Source organism: Artemia franciscana, unplaced genomic scaffold (genome assembly GCF_032884065.1).
Source record: "Artemia franciscana unplaced genomic scaffold, ASM3288406v1 PGA_scaffold_74, whole genome shotgun sequence".
In the NCBI taxonomy this organism is placed as follows: Eukaryota; Metazoa; Arthropoda; class Branchiopoda; order Anostraca; family Artemiidae; genus Artemia; species Artemia franciscana.
In genome coordinates, this window is record NW_027062709.1 from 2,283,803 (window position 1) to 2,307,067 (window position 23,265).

The 23,265-nt window shown below is 36.1% G+C and overlaps 2 protein-coding genes across 3 annotated transcripts in view; one reads left to right on the forward strand and one right to left on the reverse strand.

Moving 5' to 3' along the window:
• LOC136042178 (calcium and integrin-binding family member 3-like) overlaps positions 1-10,385 on the forward strand; it is a 28,112-nt gene extending 17,727 nt beyond the window's left edge. Inside the window, exons 3-5 of the mRNA XM_065727111.1 lie at positions 578-695; positions 3,647-3,794; positions 9,426-10,385. Of these exons, the coding sequence (XP_065583183.1) occupies positions 578-695; positions 3,647-3,794; positions 9,426-9,643 (484 nt within the window). The 3' untranslated portion in view covers positions 9,644-10,385. The remainder of the gene's footprint in view (positions 1-577; positions 696-3,646; positions 3,795-9,425) is intronic.
• Positions 10,386-14,149: 3,764 nt separating this feature from the next.
• Positions 14,150-23,265, reverse strand: part of LOC136042177 (mucosa-associated lymphoid tissue lymphoma translocation protein 1-like) — a 72,922-nt gene continuing 63,806 nt past the window's right edge. For both annotated transcript variants that reach the window (XM_065727109.1, XM_065727110.1), the window contains exons 11-12: positions 22,246-22,332; positions 14,150-14,387 (exon numbers count right to left, since the gene is read on the reverse strand). In XM_065727109.1, coding sequence (XP_065583181.1) covers positions 14,265-14,387; positions 22,246-22,332 — 210 coding nt within the window. In that variant the 3' untranslated portion in view covers positions 14,150-14,264. The remainder of the gene's footprint in view (positions 14,388-22,245; positions 22,333-23,265) is intronic.

The following is a 23,265-nucleotide window of genomic DNA, read 5'->3' on the forward strand; positions in this document are numbered from 1 at the left end:
GGGATCCACTCTTGGCCTTCAATGGTCAAAAATTATTTTTAATTCAATACTATTGTTTTTAACTATGTTTTCTTTACTTTCCCTTTTTATTTGTATTCCGTAAAATTTTCTCATTCCTTCTTTAATGTTTGATGACCCTCATAGAGCTATAAAAGTTTAAAATTTTCATGTTTTTGTATCAGAATGATAAAAAATTTATTTTTAAACTTGGACGAGCAACTATCTTCTTTCACATTATTTCTACTACGTTTACAAAACTTAAATTTTATAAAATTTCCTAAAACTTAAAGTCTCCCTAAAATTTTCTCTTCCCTTCTTTAATGTTTGATGACCCTCGTAGAGTTATAAAAGTTAAAGTTTTCATGTTTTTGTATCAGAATGATAAAAATTTATTTTTAAACTTGGACGAGCAAACTATCTTCTTTCACATTATTGCTACTACATTCACAAAACTATCCACTCAGTAAGGATTCTGTGTGCTTTCTAAATGCTTCTTCGTATACTTTTCAAAACTGATTCTCGATTCAGATTTAAAAGGATGCTTCTTTTTTTATTTATTGACATTATCTTTCGCTAGGGTCTATCGCAAGTACAAAAGCCTATCCCCAGAAATTGTTCCTAACGTATTGAGCATCGATGAAGCCCGCTGCTTTCGCTTGCCTATGGAGGTGGTATGCGATCTTCCAGAGTTGCGGGTAAGTAAATCACGAGTTTTGAATGTTATGGACAACGACAATGGCCACTTTGCCGTGTATACACCATGTAAGGTAAGGTAAAGAATACGGCATTGGACCTTACAGTCCCTACCGGCGGTGCTAATCTCCGTTTCTTGTCCCTGCAGCCAGGAAGTGCAATGGGGGGTTGGGGGCAACCATCCTGTGCTTCCGCACACCCTTCTTGTATACCTTTCCCAGATTTCTCCAGGTACCCGTTTCGAGCTGGGTCGACTCTGGCTGAGCTTGCAGTCACGCCACTGACCCCCGTCCCAAACTAAATAATTGGGTACACTAGGATTTGAACTCCTGCCCTCTCGAACAAAGGATTCTGAATCCAGCCCACCAATCCATTCGGCTATTATGTGACAAAAATTGTAATTGTTGAATTATCAAAGACAGTGAAAGTGGAATCTTATTGTTTGAAATAGTTTGGTTGAAGCTTTAGCTATGTGCATCATAAAAGAATAGAAAACATTAGAAATTGAATTTGTAATGAAAAACTATTCCATATGTGATTCTGTCGTTTTTGGGAATGGAGGGGGCCGAGGTAAAAAAAAAGAAACCTGAGTTGGAACTCAGCAATTAACTATTCTTAAAGAACTTTTCTGTTTTTGATGGCAAAGAGTTTATTATCCATTCTTGTGTATTAATCCTTACTTTAATACGCTTTCGGATGTGCAAAGCTGTGAGGTAATCAAAAGCTTTACGCAAAATCAAAAAGAGAAGCAAAAACTGGACTTGGCCAGATTAGCCTCTGAAAGACTCATTTGTATTCCTGACATATTTCAGTGAAACTAAAAAAAAATACACAGTTTCTTCTATGTGACATACCTCCCAATGATTATTTCTCATATCTACATAACGAACCGAAATATTGTTTCTGGTGATATTTTTTCTAACAACATGTTTGGGTTGCACCAGCTGAGATACGGATTTGAAACATTAAAATTATCCATACACGACGTGGGCATGATGACCAAGAATTTTTTTTTTAATTTCTTAAATAAAGTTTTGATTTTATACAAAAATTAATATTGTCCTATTACATACAATTCATGGCAGCATATAGCATATAGCCACTAGTCAACAACTTGCACGCTCCTCCTCTTTCCAAATATATGCTAATTTTCACTCTTCATCAACCCTCTCCAACCCCCAAAAAATTTCCAGTTCCTAATGAATCCTTTCTGTTTACCCTTCCCCAGCCTCTTTGGGGCTGACCTCCTTTTCGTTTTGACCACAAACGGATGGCCAAAACCACAATCTTTTTCGTAATCGGTCATCCTTAATTAGTAAGGTAACTGTGGCCTAGCCATCTTGACTTGTCTTTCATTATGGATCGGGAGAGGTATGAAATAGATCTGAAATGTTTAAGAAAGAGAGAGGTCAAGGTGAAAGAGAAAAAGAAACAGATAAAGGTAAGAATAATGAGAGAGCGAAAGGTAATTTAAAGAAAAAAATCAATTTTTTATTAAACTGAAATTTTTCTCCCAGCACCTTAAACTCAAAACATTTGATTGACTGGTTCCATTCATTTCCAAATATTATTTTGTTGTCAAGATATTTAGTTTTTTCTAATTATTGAGTTTCTAGTTTTGTTTTTTTCTTATGGGTTATATCTCTTTCTTTCATTTGCAGAGGAAGTTTCAAACCAGAGCTTTTGAAATCGAAAATGATTTTACCGTATCTTGTCAAAGTCAACGCACAAATATTTACTTAGTAAAGAGTGAAGTGCCTAGAATGGGTTTTTTCCTCAACCAATTCCTTTAAAAAGGGTGGTCGTAAAAACTCATTAGAAAACTCAGCTGATCAGAAATTAGAAAGTTTTATTGTCATTTTTAGAATAAAAAAGGCTGAAGAGCCCGCCCCCCCCTGCCGTACTCTTTTTGTCATCGTAGCCCCTCTCTTGGCACCAGATCAAAATTTCTAGATATCCAATTTTCTCAGAATATTTGAAAGATCCAAACTTTACCTTCAGGAATGACATAATCCATGCCAGGGCCTTAGATTTTGAAGATTGCCGATTGTTTACAGGTGGGTTTTATAGCGGGACGGAAGGAAGGACGTGCTTGATCTAAGCTACCCAGTTGGCTTGGAACTTTTAGGGATGAAAAAGAAAAAGAAATAACTAACGACATAACAGGAAAGAAATAACGAAAAAAAGGAAAGTAAAAGAAATAACGGGAAAGAGAAACGAGATTCTCCCTTCCCTTTTTAAGCTTGCATTTATATTTAAAATATAGACCTTCCTGTGTGAAATCAAAGTTTTTTTCAATTGGTTATTTTGTTTGTGATTCTCTTTGTAAGGTTATAGCTTGAAGTTTACCAGTTCTTTTAATCTTTATGGAATACCCAGTTGGTTCAAAGAAATTGGCATTGGAAGTTAAAATATGGTTAAAATGGAAGTTGAATCAGTTTCTTTGAACACATTAGTAAAACAGTGTTTGCATTAAGTTCGGTTTAATTTTTATTTTATGTTGTGTTTGGCCTTTTCACGTTCTGTTTATCAGTTTTAGTCCAACCCAGAAGTGACAAACGGGCTGGAGATAACTATAACTATGGTAGTCTAAAATATGTGAAACACTTAAATAAGCATAAAATTTCTAGGTTCACTGTATTTGGCACTGAGAGCAGGGATTGATATCATACCCAAATCTTGCCCCCCCCCCTCCCCCGTGTTCAATGACTTAAAAATTCATGCCTATCATTCGACTGTTTTGATTACCACTACTCGATAAATTACCGCTCACCGACCACATGGTCCTATTTTTATTTGGCTTTTTATTACTAGCTTTAGCATTTTGTGGCGTTTTGCTAGATGGTGTTGGCTTTTTTCTTAAAAGCGAACTTTTCTTTTCCTTCTTATTATTTTTCTATGCTCTTAGTTTTTGATCGTATTTGAATCTTGCTGAAAAATTCAAACTTTTTAGGAGAACCCATTCAAACAGCGGATTTGCAGTGTTTTTTCAAGCGATGGAAGTGGTGATATGAGTTTTGAAGATTTTCTGGACTGTTTTTCAGTATTCAGTGAAAATGCGTCAAGAGATGTCAAGATTCACTATGCTTTTAAAATATATGGTAAGTTTCCCCGACGAGAGGGAGGAGCGATATGCCCGGGTCGTGAGCCTAGTTTTTCACTCCACACTTTTTGTAAAATAAATCTTCCACTCGATAAAAATTTTAACCAGGCATTGACGCCTCCTCTCCCACAGCTTTGGAACAGTCGTAACAATTACTCTATGTCTGTCGTTCCAATGAACTACCCCCAAAATATGAACCCATTGGATACGAAGGGACCATTTTTGGACATTCTGTTTTTAAGGACATTCTTTCTTGTAATTATTTTTTTTTAATTACCTTTTCCCCCCAAAATGTTCGCTCCCCTTCTAATAACTTGCGGCAAAAGTGTCTGGATCCGCCGCATACCTGGATCTGAACCGCCTGTCAAAGCTAATTATTCAATCATTCAGGGGCCCTAATATAAAATTGATGGCAACAAATTGCAGCAGCAAAAACCAGATTGATGAAAACTCCCTTTTTGGGGATAATTAGAAAAAAATTAAGCCACATTCTTCTTTACAAAGCCCTCTACAATTCTATGTTAGAATCATCAAACTTGTATTTACCATTTTCTTATATAAAATGACACAAAATTTGCATGAAAAAGGTTAATTTAGAAAAAAAGAAAGAAAGTAAAAAAGTAAAAATGAATATAAAAAAAGAAAAAAAAGAAGCAAACCTAACCTATTGTACTTAATCGGGGAGATAAATAGAAACTAAAATCAATACCCTCGTACGTTTGTTGTCATCATAGAAACAAAAAATATTTAACATGGAAGAGATAAGTAGGTGTTGTTCTACACCGTTCCCCCCTAAGCGTCTCGATCTGCAGTATAAAAATCAGAAGACGCTATGCTTTAGTGTACAGCCGGGGGATTTGATTGCAGCAGAACCAGAAATTGGTATGTGTCCCTCTTTACTTCCAATACTCAGACCTACTGTCTTCATTTGCATTTGTCTTGCTATTGAAAAATCGAAAAATCAGAGGGACAAACAAAGAAAGTTGTACTCCTTGTGTCGCGGCCAACTCTCTCTTACCAACTGTCAGTCCCCAGGTACAATATTCGTTGAGGCGCCATTTAAATAATCACTTTTATTGTTTATTTTTAATCTTCTTTGCAGGGTAGTGGGCCTTAATCCGTTTCAAGGGGGCATGGGGGATGACAAAGACTGACACTGCCTCTGGATGCTCGAAAATCTCCTACGCCTCTGTCATTAAGAGGAGGGTTAAGTGCGACGTCAGAATGATAGCTATAAGGTAAACTTGGGTATATCTATGCTAGTTCGTTGTCGTCCTTTTTTAAGGTGCCACTTGGCAAATGGCCTGTCATTTGTAAGGTTTGCAAAACCCAGTTGCTACTTAATTGAGGTGCGACTCGCCACCCACGAAGCTGTTTGTCCCTTTGCGAATGCTCCTTGACAAGTCGGCGACCATTTTCGAGGGCAAGATGCCACCTAAGCAGATTAATTGGGTACATGAGCGATGCAAGAATTACTGGCCCGCTAATTGTGTTTTTGTAAGATAGAGAGGTAGCAAAGCCAACTCTTCACCTTGCATCTGTTTTTATGGCACTTGGTATTAACCAAGTGACATATAGCAATCGCCAATTCTGTCGGTCTGTCGGTCCCGGTTTTGCTACTTTAGGCACTTCCAGGTAAGCTAGGACGATGAAATTTGGCAAGCGTATCAGGGACCGAACCAGATTAAATTAGAAATAGTCTTTTTCCCGATTTGACCATCTGGGGGGGAGTGGGGGGCCGGTTAATTCGCAAAAAATAGAAAAAATGAAGTATTTTGAACTTATGAGCGGGTAATTGGATCTTAATGAAATTTGATGTTTGGAATTATATTGTGTCTCAGAGCTCTTATTTTAAATCCCGACCGGATCAGATGACATTGGGGGGAGTTGGAGGGGGGAAACCTAAAATCTTGGAAAACACTTGGAGTGGAGGGATCGGGATGAAACTTGATGAGAAAAATAAGCGCAAGTCCCAGATACATGATTGACATAATCGGAACTGATTTGCTCTCTTTGGGGGAGTGGGGGCGAGGGTTAATTCTGAAAGATTAGAAAAATGAGGTATTTTTAACTTACGAGTTAAGAAGGAAACATGTTTGAGAAGGAAGCATGATAAGAATACAATATGCATAACAATTGTAGCAAACAGATTTTGCATGGAACTCCCTATATTTTACCCCCCCCCCCCTTAATGTGTAAATATACAGTCGAAATTATATATTTCCCCTCTATTCTCCCAATGCGTCTCTCTTGTTTCATACCTTGTACTTATTAATTGAATTAACTGTTTAAAAGAAGAACCGGAAAACAATTAATGGGTGACTGAATGCATTGGTTTTGTATAATTTGGACTATATATTTGCTTTTTAGGGGAAGGTGGGTTGGCGGTAAAGTATAGGGGGGATCCATGCAAAAGGTGTTAGCTACAGCTATTGTGCATATTATAAAATGTTGTCTTAACATGTTTCCTTCTCTAGGCTTATACCCCTAAGCTGTAACTATTGCTGACGAAATTGGAATTCCCTAAGAAGCAAAGTCCTGCGGATGTAACTGTTCCAGTCATCTATGCAGTCAGCACAGTAAAGGGAAAATATTTTTACACTGTGACAGTCATCAATGATGATTTTACATTCCTGAACTTAGCTATTGACTTTTAATTAGTTCCGATGTCCTTTGGGCACAGACAACGCGGACCCCAGTTATTGCTCACCTGTTTCAAAGGCCGCCTCTTCAAATGCGCAATTTAAATACGTATTTAAAACGTTTTCCATGAATTTGATGAGCAGGTCATTCAAAGAATCTATGTCAAAGGATAAGGATAAAATTGTAACTGAAATGTATGAAAAAATTCCTACCTATAAAGAACGGTATCGATAATTCAAAAGGGCAAGGTAATCATTTTTGATATTATTCTAAAGTCGGATGTTGAATATTTCGATAGCCTTGGAGACTCAAAGGACTGCAGGTACATACACAGGCTCTTGGTTCGTTTTTTAGGGGGGGGGGATTAACTTAAAAAACAACGAAAATTGGTTCTATTAGTCTGTGGCCTTTTGAAAGAAAATTACTGGTACTTATGTATTATACCTAACACACTCAAGAAGTGTAGTTATGTTAATCATAATGAAATACACCAAAACTTGATGTAAATATAATACTTTAGTTTATACAATAGTATAATTTGGGCTATATATTTGCAAATTAGGGGGGGGGGAGAGAATATATCTCAGAAATGGGTTAAAAACCTAACCTTACCCCCACCCCCTGATGTACACATATTTGGCGCAAATCATACAAGTCCAATGCATTCTGTCTCCCGTCATTTGTCCTTGTGGCTATGAAACCGGTTTGGTCAGATCGTACATTCAGCTAACAGCTCGACTGTTTGGTATGTTACATGGCCTAAGTAACAAATTATTTTATGGTCTTTCCAATCATCAGGGTGGTTTATCTGACACTACCCCCCCCCCCCTCTTTCGTTAGTTTATTTCAGCTTAGGGTAAATGTTTAGTTTCGTCACAAGTTTTCTAAAGTGTGTATTACTGCATATAGCAATATTCTGATGATCGCATATTGTTTCTCTGTTATTATTAGAGAAGCGCATTTATTTTTTACCTTTCTAAAATCCCCCTTCAATGAAACTAAAAATGCGTAAAGTGGGCTTGCTTACAGGTAACACTATCTATAGAGCGAAGCTCCTTGAGCCCCGCTGGCAGCAGGGTGAGGTTTATATTCTATATTTTTTCAAAAAAGTGTTTAAAAAAACTTCAGACTAGGTCTCGTAGCTCAGATCTCTTATTTTAAATCTCAACCGGATCCAGCGTAACTAGGGGGGGGGCAGTTTGGGGGAACCGAAACTCTTAGAAAATACTTAAAGCGTTGAGATCAGGATGAAACTGGATGGGAAGAATAAAAACCTGTCTAAGATACATGACTGACATAACCAGACCGGATCTGCTCTCTTTTGGGTAGTTGGGGCGGGGTTAATTCTGAAAAACTAAAAAAATGAGGTATTTTTAACTTACGAACGGGTGATCGGATCTCAGTGAAATTTGATATTTAGAAGGATATCGTGTCTCAAAGCTCTTATTTTAAGTCGCGACCGGATCTGGTGACATTTGGGGGGAGCTTGGGGTGGGGGAACCTAAAATGATGGAAAACGTTTAGATTGGAGGGATCGGGATGAAACTTAGTGGGAAAAATAAGCAGAAGTCTTAGATACTTGATTTACATAATTGGAATGCATCCGCTCTATGGGGGGGGGGGGTGGGGGGTTAATTCTGAAAAATTAAGAAAATGACGTATTTTCAACTTACGAATGAGTTATCGGATCTTAATGAAATTTCATATTTAGATGGACCTCGTAACTCAGATGTCTTATTTTAAATCTCAACCGGATCCAGCGTAATTGGGGGGGGGGGCAGTTGGGGGTACCGGAAATCTTTGAAAATACTTAAAGCGGTGAGATCAGGATGAAACTGGATGGGAAGAATAAAAACCTGTCTAAAATACGTGACTGACATAACCAGACCGGATCTGATCTCTTTGGTGAAGTTGGGGGGATGGGTGGGTAATTTTGAAAATTGAGGTATTTGTAACTTACGAAAGGGTGACCAGATCTTAATGAAATTTGATCTTGTGCTTTAAAGCTCTAATTTTAAATTCCGACCAGATCCTGTGACACTGGGGGGATTGGAGGGGGAAACCGGAATTCTTGGAAAACGTTAAAATTGGTTTATTTTTATCTTACGAATAGGTGATCGGATCTTAATGAAATATGATATTTAGAAGGAATTCATGTCTCAGAGCTCTTATTTCAAATCCCGACTAGATCTTTTGACATTGGGGGGAGTTGGAGGGGGTAATCTTGGAAAACACTTTGAGTGGAGGAATCGGGATGAAGGTTGGTGGATAGAATAAGCAAATGTCCTTGATACGTGATTGACGGAACCGTACTGGATTCGCTCTCTTTGGGGGAGTTGGGGGGAGGGGTTCAGTGATTTGGCGAGTTTGGTGCTTCTGGACGTGCTAGGACGATTAAAATTTGTAGGCGTGTCAGGGAGCTGCACAAATTGACTTGATAAAGTCGTTTTCCCAGATTCGACCATCTGGGGGACTAAAGGGAGAGGAAAAACTAGAAAAAATTAGGTATTTATAACATACGGGTGGGTGATCGGATCTTAATGAATTTTGATATTTAGAAGGACATCGTAACTCAGAGCTCTTATTTTAAATCCTGACCGGCATTAAGCCTCTTATTTTCCTTTTAAATCAATCTATTGATTCATAGAATTTTGTTAGAGCTCATACCATATGATCGCTTGGCTCGTAGCTCTTCTTGACTCGCCACAAGTGCCATATGAGCTCTTGGCTCTTGTTTTCATGTGAAGATGATTTTTTTTAATTGGTATTACAAAAAGACTCAAATCTTAAATAAAAAAACTTTTGCTTTTTTCTTATATTTAAGTAAAGAACTATTAAAACTTAAAATTTGTGATTGACCCTTCGCTTAAAAAACTATACATTAAAGTATTTTTCGTTTTAATTTTTGCTTATTACTGGTTTATAAATGACAAACTTATTATTATTAATTTTTTAAGGAGCTAATAGCGAAACATTGCAATTTCAGACTTTGATGGAGATGGTTTCATAGATAGCAATGATGTTACAAGGGTGGTGGAAACATTGACAGACGGACAACTAAAACCAGAAGAAATGGAAGAAATTGTACAAAAAGTGTTTGCAGAAATTGACATGGACTCAGATGGCAAGCTTAGTGTTATGGAGTTCAGTCATATTATTGAAAGAGCACCTGACTTCGTAGCAACTTTCCATGTGCGAATTTAGCACGCTGAAACAATCTACAAATTTGTGATAAAGTATAGGCTATTTAATCTATTGCACATTTGAAACGCAAAGTGTGTGAGCTTTGATGCTGTATTATAACGCTGTGTACCGTCTATTGTTATTCCAACTGATATTTTGAGGCATACCCTTGCATGAGAGTTATAGCTACATTCCATGCGTGAGTTTTAGGCGTTTCTGGAGTGAACGACATCTAAAATTTGTAATAAGATGTACTTAAGTCACTTTACGTCTGAAATCATAAGGTGCCTATTACTAGGGCCATAATCCTATGTGTGTATGTTCGGCCGTTGTCGACGGATTAGTTTGGCCGAATTATGAGAAAATGTAATAAACGGATTTTGACACCTTAAACGAGATGTGCAGGTTTTGGCGGCCTAAAACTTGCTGTGCTACTCCCAATTCATTTTGTGAACTATACTCTTGCATGCCAGTTCAGTTTGTAATTTAAGTTGAGTTGTTTTCTTGTAAATATTTACACGTACAAGTATCGTAATTTTTATTGGATGTCATAGTACCCATATCTTGATTCTAGCTGGCGTTGTAAGTTATGCTGACTTACGCCATTTCGTCATCATTTGGGCCATCTTATCATTCATGTATTCCCAGAAACAAGCCATGAGCATTTATCTTTGAAAAAGAAAAAAAAAATCTAGCAACACCTAGTGTTACAGTGAAATCATAACGTTATATGTAAAAACCTAAATAAATTTATAATTGTGCTTTTTTTTGTTTACCGTTGCTTTGCATAGGGTCTTAGACAAAGGCACTAACCATGTAAAAAGAATACTTAGATATGTTTATTTACTCTGACTAAACTAGTCTCTGTTTTACCTACTGAACTGTTTCTTGCTATTTTGTAACCAATAATAAAAAGTTCAAAATAAAAGAATAGGCCTATTTTCAGATACTTTTTGGACGGATCCAAATAAAACTAAAATTTTTTTTAGAAATAATATTTTTGTAAATCAAAATTAAGTTTTATCTTTTTTTTCTAATTCTGCTGGTTAGGGATGCTATATCAGCGTCTCTAATATTTTTCATGCTACCCCCATTAAAGACTCGAAAGTTTTCTCTATCAGCTCTTTCCCCTACTCTTAGGGGGAGCCAAACTTTTAGGGGGGCACTAATGAGACAGGAAACTCAAGTGCCATATCATGAGTTTAATAGAGCTTAAGGCTACTGGTGTTACTGAGAGGAACAAAACTCTCCACCAAGAGCCATGAATATATTTCTACCCTACACCTCCCCTCACTCGAGTGTAAAGTCTGTGGGTAATATCGAGGAAGGTTTAAGAATATGTGGTAAAATTCTAGTTATTTGACTTCTTGCTATCTTGGAAAGGGTTTAGGTTAGGAAAATAAAACTTTCAGGGATGGGTCTACAAGCTAAAGTATGTCCTGGGAAGGTATTTTAAAGTACCCACCTCTACTCCTTCTCCCTCTAGAGGGCCCTGAAATTTGCCTACATGACAAGTCTATACCTATTGAAATTTTGACAAAACGACTTTTTACCTTAATTTTCAGTTACTAGTTGCTTTTTCTCTGCCTTTAGTTCTGAAAATCCAATTCCTGTTATTTGAGTAGAATTTTGAGCCATATCAATGTTTTTTTTTCAAAATTTAGGAAGTGTATTTGCATTTAAAGGTCATCAAAGGTCAGGGCCCTCTAGAGGGAGAAGGAGTGGAGGTAGTTGCTTCAAAATACCTTCCCGTGACATACTTCAATCTGTAGATTTATCCCTGAAAGTTTCATTTTCCTAACCTAAACCCTTTCTGAGATAGCAAGAAGTCAATTAACTAGAATTTTACCGAATATGTCAACAGTTTCACTATCTAGGTTCTACTCCAAAACTTCGGAGTGGCCAACATTTTTAACTCTCACTTTTCCACTTATTATACTTCCACTTAGGGCGAAAATCGGAAGATTCTTCCTGAGGGAAAACATAAATATCAAAGGAATATTTTTTGGTCATTGTTTTAATAGTCTAGTGGGGGGGAGCAATTGTTTCGAAGGTGGGGGACAAGAAGCCACACCTCCCTCCTACTTTCTATGTGTAAAAAGAATATGCCCGCCGAAATTTTGAAGAAAGATTTCTTTGACGTTTCTTATATTAGTTCCGCTAATTTTCAAATAATATCGGAAATAATATTAGGCTACTCCTGTATTAGGGTCAAGACAATTTTTTTTTGTCGATTTTTAGTTTATGGTTGATTGTTGTTGTCAATGGCCAATGTAGAACACGCTAAAGTATTCTTCTAAAGTAAACTTCCCTTTTTATACAGTCGGACATGAAAGGAAACAAACTGTCAAAACTCCTTAGATTTATTATCGTCAGATAGTTCTCCACACATGTCTATAATGAAAATATATTGGTAGTGCTTTAAGTTTGGTAGTCATAAATGTTGAGTAGATGTTAATACTAACACATCGTAACCAAAACGAATGGGTGTTAACTTTTGTACAGCGATGCTTCAAGAAAAAAAACAGCTCATACCTTATTATTAATGAGGGTTATTAGAGGTTAAATCCGTAATCACCAGAATATTCATTCACTTCATGAGAAAAAGGAGAAATTTCGCATTTTATAGATAATGCCTTTAGGGATATGATACCCATTAAATTTAATTGCATAATTCAATTAAGATCGCAGAACCTTTTAGGAGGGTTTCATTCCCTTTTTAAATTGTGCCATTTCTCACTGAGAAAAATTAACACATTTGGCATATTAAGATTTAGTATAAATAATAGATTTCGTTGTTGTATATTTTTGCAATCTAAGCTACGTTTTTAGAGTTTCGGATTATGAACTGATACCGAACGTGAAACCGAACTGATGAGGGTCGCTCTTTACTTACAGAATATTACTACTCCCTCCTTCAACCCCACTTATTTCTTTACATTCAAATTTAATATTCGTAGAACAATACTTCGAGAATGATCATGATCATTGGAGAAGTGCACTTCTCCAAACATCTATTAGGAGGGGTGTGGGGTCTGAACTACCAAAAATTAATTATAGGTTAATCGTCTCACGGTTTTCTAGGTGATGAATTTTATAAAAAAAATGTTTTTTATAAGGATTTACGCCAGAAGGGGAATTACCCCAGGAAATCAAAAAAGTTCTTTTTTTTAAACCTCGCTCTTTGGGCTTTTACCCGCGACTGTAAAAAACGAACTTTTTCTCTTTTTTGTGGGGGGGGGGGAATCGTGAATTTCAAAGTTTACTAAACTGGTCTAGAGCATTAGTATCTCAGGGCAGCCAAAAACTGAAAAACGCGTTTTAATACATTTAACATAGTAGAAAATATGTCAGTACCTTTAGCAAGAGCAGTATAGATAAAAGATAAAAGTTTTCGGGGGAAACAGGAACGTAGCCAGAAGCCTCAGGTCCCTCGCCTGAAATCCCAAATTTTCGCAATTTTGCATACTTTTCCTTACTGTTTATTCTAATTACAAAATGATTTTTTTTCTTGCCAACCTCCCCCCCCAAAAAAAAGCTCCGTACGCGCCCGGGGAAAAGTAAGTGATTTTAATAAACTGGTTAAGAAAAATAGTACTTGAGAGGTTTTCAAAAACTGGAAAACCTTTTCTGACGCATTGAACAGACTATAAATAAAGTGCCTAAATTTATTAACCAAATTAATTGGTGCGATCTGAAGCTGGACTTCCCATAGTTTTAGTACAATTTTAAACTAATTTTAAAACAGAGACGATATTTAACGTCCAAGCATTTTTTTTCTAACAGAACAAGCCAAAAGGGTAAATTCTTCTAATTAAAAAAGATATTTCACGAGAAAACTTAATATTTCTAAAACTAATAAAACTTAATAGCTACAAGCAATAAACCCATACAGAAAAAGATTAAAACCATTAGCATACAAATCCAAGGGAGAGATGAGTGAATTCAACGATTAAGAAACTAATGGTGATGGGTGGTGGAACGTATTGGAAATATATAATTTGGGCTATATCTTTATACATTAAGGAGGTTGGGGGTAAATTATAGTGCAGAGCCGTTCCTAGGATTGGTGGCGCCATGTAAAAATTAATTACCCCCCCCCCTCCTGCCTCAAATATAAGCAAACAAAGGTCGAATCAATGTGAAAAATCTGATCAAAGTGGGCATTTCTCCAGCGGCGGCGCCCCCCTAGCTGCAGCGCCCAGGGCAGCTGACCCGGTTTCCCTCGCCCTTTGAACGGCTCTGGCATAGAGGAGCTGCAGTCAAAATGCGTTAACTAAAACTATTCTGCATATTATGAAGTAAGAATTTTTTTCTTAACGTTTTTCTTTCTCAATAGCCCCTAATCTAGACCTTTATCAAAAAAAAAAAAACATATTAATTTTTGTAAGTCGATTGAGGACTTCACATAATTTTAAATAATATTTAAAATCCCGTGATATATTTTGCGGCCTTTCGACCCTCCCCTCCCCCCCCCCCCCCCCCGAAGCACCACGCTTCACTTTTCAATTTTTCTAAGGAAAAAAGTTGAGAAGGCAAATCCATCTTATCTCACAAGAAATTTCACAATAAAGAACGAACTTAGTATTTCTAGAGCAAATAAAACATTAATCACTGCAACCAATAAACACACACAAAAATGTTATAAAATATTAGCGTACAGTTTCAAGGAAGAGATAAGAGGCAGACCAACGTTTATGGTGACTAATGGTCTGCCTTCAGAGCCATCTTCGTTACTAGTCGAAATGGTGATTATTAAAGGATCCTAAAAGAAGAAAAAAATAAAATTAAAAACAAGATATACAAATAATGAGAAGAATTATATAGGTTGATAAGCAGTATCAAATCGTACAGAATCATTAAAAAAAATATTTGAATCAAATGAGAATACTAAATCAAAATCAAACCAATTATACGCATTGAACCTTGTTATATTTAAATAATATTTATTATAACAACTAATCTTAGATAATAGTTAATTTTATATTAGTTTGTATATTAATTATACTAATTTTATAAATTAATTATAATTCTAAATTTTTAAATTAATAATAATAAAATTTTATATTAATTATATTTATAAATAATAGATAACTTTATTAGGAGCAGTCTAATACACTTTGGGTCAGGGCTCAGACCTCAAAGTTCCATTGCCTCCACAGGCCTCCCCCCAGAAAAAATTGACCTCCCCACAGATATGCCCCCCACCTTTGCCACATAATTTCCCACTTTTTAGACCCTTCCTTGCCCCCGCTATGTCCTCCAGCTTGCAGCTTGACCTTGAATGTAAAATCCCCATCTGGTATCTGAGATTTAAATAAGAAATAGGAAAACTTATTGGACTAACTCATCGAGCGTGTTTTCGTTTAATAGAATGGTTATGTGTATTGTACGCCACTTGAAATGCCACCGCTGAGCTGTGTAGATGGCAACCAAGATTATGTGCATTTAGTTTGAAACAATGAGAAACGAAAATAACTGATTTGATTCTGATGCCACCAAAGTTTAAATTTTATTTCGAGTTACCATTACAATCGAATTGGAAGCATGAAAAGTATGTATTTTTGGGAAATTGTTTAGGTATTTGATGAAATCTAAGCCTTTTGTACAATTCTTCATGTTATATGATATATACTTCATAGAATCCACTTTTCTTTTTGAATTTACTAAGCCGAGTAACCGTCCGATAAATTCGCGACGTTCTACATTCAGTTTGAGATAGTCTCCTTTTTCGAACAGTTCGAGCAGGCGTTTTTTTCAAACCGAACACTGTTTCTACATATACAGATAATGTTAATATATTTATATGTGAAGATCGTAAATGTTATAAGAAATATACTTCATAAAATCCACCTTTCATTTTGAATTTGCCGAGCCGAGTAACCGTCCCGTAAATTCACGACACTCTAATTCAGTTTGAGATAGTCTCCTTTTTCGAACAGTTCGAACAGTCCTTTTTTCCAATCGAACACTGTTTCTACATATAGAGATCATGTTAATATATTTATATATGAGGATCGTCAATGTTATAAGAAATATACTTCATAAAATCCACCTTTCATTTTGAATTTGCCGAGCCGAGTAACCGTCCCGTAAATTCACGACACCCTACATTCAGTTTGAGATAGTCTCCTTTTTCGAACAGTTCGAACAGTCCTTTTTTCCAATCGAACACTGTTTCTACATATAGAGATAATGTTAATATTCACGACACCACGACACCCTACATTCAGTTTGAGATAGTATCCTTTTTCGAACAGTTCGAACAGTCCTTTTTTCCAATCGAACACTGTTTCTACATATAGAGATCATGTTAATATATTTATATATGAGGATCGTCAATAGCTTGCTTACGCATGAAGTTAGCTAAGGACAGTGCTCACTGTGTGGGGAGGGGAGTATTGTTAACCAGCAGGATATTGCTTGTTTACATACTCGAAGGGGATTAATTTCGACAGCAAGATTGGTCCAAAGTCAAGGGTAGACAGAGAATTCAATCCAAAGCTATGATTTTATAATGTTTCCGACCTCCTCGCTCTAAAAAAATGAATTCTGGTTGATAGGCCACTCTATCTATCAAATTTAAATGAATAATTCTTCCTAGATCAAAAACGAGAAACATTTTTGAAAGCAAGAGGGAGAATATCACACTTTCTGCTTGGTAACCCGTTTCTCTGAGAGGAATAAAAGTGCAATGAGCCATTATACTTTAGTGTTGTACTATTAAACTGGAGGTTGGTCACCATAATCAAGGTAGTCAGCTACCAACAGTGGGTGTACCCCGTCGTATAAAAAGAAAGCAATTTTGAGAAAAAATAGATTAGGGTGATTCAAAGTTCAAACTGAAAATTTTTACTTAAATCTTAAATTATTTAACAAATATTATATATTAAATACACCTTAAATATTAAAATTAATAAAACATATTAAGTTTAAAATTAAACTGAAAATATAAGACAACTTAAATAAATATCAAATTATAATTTCTCGATCTGGTCGTTAATGTAGTAATCATGAAAAGCATTAATTGCATAACCTTATGGATTTAAGCAGTTTGATTGATAGATGTTTGCAACGTTTGGCCATCGCAAAAAGTTGAGTATGCAGTTTACTGTTATTTTTTAATTATTATTTTATCGTTTGTTTTTTTAGTTTTTTTTAGACAGTATTATGAGGGCTAGGAACAGGCTTGGATTCAAGCTGTATCCAGGCACTATATTTCAGAATTTCAGAAGCAAAATGCGTTGGAAAGAAAAGAAGTGGATAATTCCCTTAGATTCACAGAACCAAATTCCGCCATGTTTCTTAGCCAAATGTTAGTAGACCCCCGGAGCAAAAATCCAGTAAAAAAAAAAAGCTAAAACATATGGCATCAAACAGCTTAAGACAATGTAGCCTTCCTTTGAAGATGTAATTGCTTTTGGGAATGCAGGGATTGTTACTGTTTTAATTTTAAACAAGAGCTTTGTCAAATTTAGCTATTTAATTTTCCTTTCACGGTTTTTCACGGTTCAACGTGGCAACACAGATGAAAATGTAGTAATGCCCTGAAAACTTCATAATTTTGAAACCAACAAAAGAAAAATCTTATAAAATTGCAGTTTTTAGCTATAAAATAAACTGAGATGGGTGCAGAGGGCAAGGAATGTTTTCATGTTGATGACCTTGGTCGCTTAAAAATAATCCAGTTCAGGTGGATTTTACAAATTTCAGTTGGCAAGGTTTCACCCCACAAGTCAAAATTCAGAGGACTTTTTCTATCAACGGACTACTATAAGGCCTATCTACCTACCTTAGTTCTGCCCTAGGATGGATGACAGACTGTTATAAAGAAGTGACAATAATCATTTTTAAACAACTCTGAAAAACGTTATGCCCGCTTTGCCTCTCACAGAGACTATCTATCTTTACTTTAATTAGCCCTGGCTCTCAAGTCTTTCATAAATTCCAATGAGTTGACAATTTAAAAATCAACCGATTCTTTTTCTTTTTTTTTAATAGCGAATGTGTCATGCTAGATTTTCTTTCAGAAAAGCAATATAGATAACTTTGAAATCCCAGCTTATGTCAGATTGTTGAAGTAATCATTTTGAAGTAAGTTAATGATAGAGTAAATTGTTTATCAGTAATTGTTTATTATTTTACTTAATGATTAAGTAAATCCATCAGAGACGTGTTAATTTTATAGAAAATTGGAGAGTCTCTGATTTGTCTCTGTTTGAAACAAAAATACACCGTCTAGTTCAAACACCACCTAATACAACAGTATTTTTATTTAAAGCCAAATGAATCAGCAAAACATTATTATTTCAACAGAGTAAGGGGAAGTGTGGTAAATACAGAGGCATTATCTAGCAAATTACTTAGCATGATGATACTTAAGGAAAAAACAATGGAGTTTTTGGAAGGGGAGAGGAGGCGCCAACCATATTTTTTCTCTTAGAATAAAAATTGACAAGTGCCATAATTATAGATAGCTTTAGGCCTCGTTTCATAAATTATGAAAATCCATTTGCTTCAGCTGATAGCAAAGCTCCAGTTAACGTCCTTTCCTTGTAAGGTATACCTAATATTGGGTATACCTTAGGGTAGTATAATATAGGTTACAATACAGTCAAAGTCAAGTGTATTAAAGTGACAAGCACAATGTACGAGAATAATATCCTGCGGCTAAGGCATGAAATAAGGTGAGAATCTGGTTTTGTAATGAATCAAGAGTTAAGCAGGGTTGTGTCTATTTCCACTTATATGGATACGCACGGACATTGTCCTATAGAAAACGGCAAAGGCAGTGAGAGAGTATGGAATCAAATGGGAAGATAAAGCTCTCTTAGACTTAGATTATTTAAATGATTTAAGTTTCGTAGATAAAAATGTTAGAAAAATTACTGGTTTCTTAGAGATCTTGAAAGTTCAGGGTGTATAAATAGGTTTGAACATTAATTTGAGTACGGGTGGTAAATTGGTGGAATCGTTTGTCTAATATTTCTAATCGATCCCTTGTCTTTGTGACGGCCAGCCTACGCCAAGCCTCGTAAAATGATTTCAATTTACCCCATGTCCTTGAAACTAAAACCCGAAGCCAAATTATGATAATTTATAGGTATGTAATATGAAACTAAAACGCTATTGGAAATAAAATACTGTTAGCAATATATACGAATAAAATGAATTGGCAATAAATAAACATTAAGTAATACAAATAGCAAAATACGAATAACAATAAAATACTGAGAAAGACAATTTTAAAAGACAATTCATATCAATTTTTTTTCATCCTATTTTTATGCTAATTCTAATATCTAATTCTGAGCAATTTTACTCATAGCTTCAGCACGGGAAGTAATTTTAAGTACAGTATTTCGGCTTGTCATGTTTTCTACAAAACAGGTGAACAGGAAAAAGCTCACAAGATATTCTTTTTTAATTTTAAGAATTCAGCATGATTTCCCCCCTGTAGGGGTCCCAAGGCCACATTTCATCTATGCAAAAATATTTTGAGTTTTTTGGAAGAGGCAGGTGTTAGTGATAAATTTGTATTTATCAATTGTCTTTTAAAAATGTCTTTCTCAGTATCGCATTGTTATTCGTATTTTACTATTAGTATTACATAATATTTATTTATTGCCAATTCATTTTATTCGTATATATTGCTAACAGTATGTATACTGGACTCCAACTTGGTTCAAGCTTCCAGAGGTAAAAAAAAGGATGTTTGCTTTTTTCACTTATTGGTTATTGTGGTTATATTAGTGGTGTTGGCGGCAAGGTTCTTTTTTTATGGCACTTGGTATTAACCAAGTGACATATAGCAGTCGCCAATTCTGTCGGTCTGTCGGTCTGTCTGTCGGTCCCGGTTTTGCTACTTTAGGCACTTCCAGGTAAGCTAGAACGATGAAATTTGGCAAGCGTATCAGGGACCGCACCAGATTAAATTAGAAATAGTCGTTTTCCCGATTTGACCATCTGGGGGGGAGTGGGGGCCCGGTTAATTCGCAAAAAATAGAAAAAATGAAGTATTTTTAACTTATCAGCGGGTATTTGGATCTTAATGAAATTTAATGTTTGGAATGATATTGTGTCTTAGAGCTCTTATTTTTAATCCCGACCGGATCTGATGACATTGGGGGGAGTTGGAGGGGGAAAACCTAAAGTCCCGGTTTTGCTACTTTAGGCACTTCCAGGTAAGCTAGGACGATGAAATTTGGCAAGCGTATCAGGGACCGGACCAGATTAAATTAGAAATAGTCGTTTTCCCGATTTGACCATCCGGGGGGGGGGGGAGAAGGGGCCGGTTAATTCGGAAAAATAGAAAAAATGAAGTATTTTTAACTTATGAGCGGGTGATTGGATCTTAATGAAATTTGATGTTTGGAATGATATTGTGTCTCAGAGCTCTTATTTTAAATCCCGACTGGGTCTGATGACATTGGGGGGAGTTGGAGGGGGGAAACCTAAAATCTTGGAAAACACTTAGAGTAGAGGGATCGGGATGAAACTTGATGGGAAAAATAAGCGCAAGTCCCAGATACATGATTGACATAATTGGAACTTATTTGCTCTCTTTGGGGTAGTTGGGAGGGGGGAGTAAGTCTTAAAAATGAGAAAAATGAGGTATTTTCAACTTACGAACGGGTGATCGGATCTCAATGAAATTTGATGTTTAGAAGGATATCGTGTCTTAGAGCTCTTATTTTAAATCCCGACCGGATCTGGTGATGGGGGCGGGGAGTTGGGAGGGGGAAACCTAAAACTGGGAAAACACTTAGAGTGGAGGGATCGGGATGAAACATGGTGGGAAAAATAAACACAAGTCCTAGATAGATGATTGACATAAACGGAACGGATCCGCTCTCTTTTGGGTAGTTGGGGGGGGGGTTAATTCTGAAATATTAGAAAAAATGAGGTATTTTTAACTTACGAACAGGTGATTGGATCTTCATGAAATTTGATTTTTAGAAGGATATCGTGGCTCAAAGCTCTTATTTTAAATCCTGACCGGATCTGGTGACATTGGGGGAAGTTTGGGGTGGGGAGACCTAAAATGATGGGAAACGCTTAGATTGGAAGGATTGGGATGAAATTTGGTTGGAAAAATAAGCAAAAGTCTTGCATACGTAATTTACATAATTGGAACGGATCCGCTCAATTGCGGGGGGGGGGGGTAATTCTGAAAAATAAGAAAAATAACGTATTTTAACTTACGAAGGAGTGATCGGATCTTCATGAAACTTCATATTTAGAAGGACCTCGTAACTCTGATATCTTATTTTAAATCTCAACCGGATCAAACGTAATTGGGGGGGGGGCAGTTGGGGGGACCGGAAATCTTAGAAAATACTTAAAGCGGTGAGATCAGGATGAAACTGGATGGGAAGAATAGAAACCTGTCTAAGATACGTGACTGACATAACTGGACCGGATCTGCTCTCTTTGGTGGAATTGGGAGGGGGGAGGTAATTTTGAAAATTGAGGTATTTGTAACTTACGAAAGGGTGACCAGATCTTAATGAAATTTGATATTTAGAAGGATCTTGTACTATAAAGTTTAACTTTAGGTTCTGACCTTCTCACAAGTGCCAAATGAGCTCTTGGCTCTTGGCTCTTCCGACCTCGTACCATATGAGCTCTCGGCTCTTCCGACCTCGTCCAAATGAGCTCTTGGCTCTTCCGACCTCGTACCATATGAGCTCTCGGCTCTTCCAACCTCGTCACAAGTGCCATATGAGCTCTTAGCTCTTGTTTTTCAGTGGATTTGTTTCTTTTACCTCTCTGTTGACAAGCGCTGCTGTATAGGCATGAAGCAAAATATTCTTTTTTTATGTTATATATGTGTTTTACCAGTAAATCCTTCTTTATTTAAAAAAAAACTAAAAACGCTTGAAATTTCATTCAAAAGGCAAAACTAACCCCAAATAATAATAAACAAATATCAATACGCAATAATTTAATCAATGTATTGTAATCAATACGCAAGGACCTCAGTAGTCAAGAAGCGCCGTTGATCAGATTACTGTTACTTCTAATCGCAACTTATTTTCTGAGCATTTCGTCAGTCGGGTATCAAAAGGACGCATCTCCATAATTGTAAATTTTCAGAAGATCTAAAAAAAATCACAAATTTTTTATTTCCCCTCCAATAAAGGTAAGACAAAAACAGATCGAAATCAATACATATTGATCCACTTTTGTTTTAAGGTTATCAGAGGGGAAACAAAACAGTTGTGAGGCTTTTTTGCTTTACTGAAAATTTGCAATTATGGAGATACGACATTTTGATATTCAAATGATGATGTGCATATAGGAGAGGATTTGCCGATTAGTGACCATTGTAAATTTTCTTTCTTCCTTGATTTGTTGTGTCTGCCGCCTATTCTGTATCGCTGTTTAAATAAAACTACATAAGCTAGTTTAGGATAAGGACAGAATATTTAAATATGATGAGGAATCAGATTTCCTTTGATCAAAAATAAATAAATCCGAAAAAGATATAAATAAAAAGGAAACAGTAAATAAGAATAAAATAAGATTAAAATAAAATAAGAAAGTTGAAAATAAAAAAAAATAGATCTGATTGTGCAATGGATCAAATTTTACTTTAGAAAGATTATCTAAAAACTTACTGTTAGTTTTTGCAGATGTGATACAAGAATTTTACAGACAAGTGATCCATCTTGACTGCCTACAACTTCATGTGTTAACGCCACGTCCTAAAACATAAAGAATATATAAGAAACGTGTCATTATGTGTCATATCCTGGGAGAGGGACCCGCGATTTGGGAGCATTCTTGAAGAATAATAACAATTATTGCACTGAAAGGAACATGGAAAAAATGACAAAAACCTACAAAAACGAAAGAAAATTTCTTATTTTTCCCGAAAAGAAAACAAGCAACATAGGAAAAAAAGACGAAAACATATATTAAACAAAAATTGTATCACAAAAGTAATTTTTTTATTTTAACTGAAAAGAAAACGAGCAAAACATAGAAAAAAAATGACAAAAACATACATTAAGCTCAAATTAGTAAGTAAGTAAGTATGGCGGCACTAGAGCCTCAAGGTCCAAACCGGTAGTGCTGATCTCCGTTTCATCGGAAACACATTGCCAGAAGGCCAGAACGGCCACGTTGGGGGCCGGCCATCCTGTGCTTTCACACATCCTTCCTGCTTACCTTCCCCAGAGTTCTTCAGGTACCCATTTAGAGCTCGGTTGACTCTGGCTGAACTTACAGAGTCACACCACTGACTTCCGTTCCATACCAAATAACCGGCCATGCCAGAGATCAAACCCGTGCCCCTCGGACAAAGGACGGCTCATTAAACTCAAACTGTATAACCAAAGTTTTTTTTCCGAAAATTTCTCATTTTTCCCGAAAAAAACAAGCAACATAGAAAAAAATGACGAAAACATACATTAAACACAAATTGCAGCGCAAAATAAAATTTCTTATTTTTCCCGATATTTTTTTCACAGATACGAGATAAGTTTATTTCCTTTTCACCAGGGGTGATCGTATCAACCAGTAGTCAAATAATACCGGTTAGCGTAATTCAAACGAAGCCTTATGCAAAGTATTATGCCCTTTTTAAGCAAACAAACCTAAAAAGTATTACAGCAGCAATGAAATAAAAAAGTACA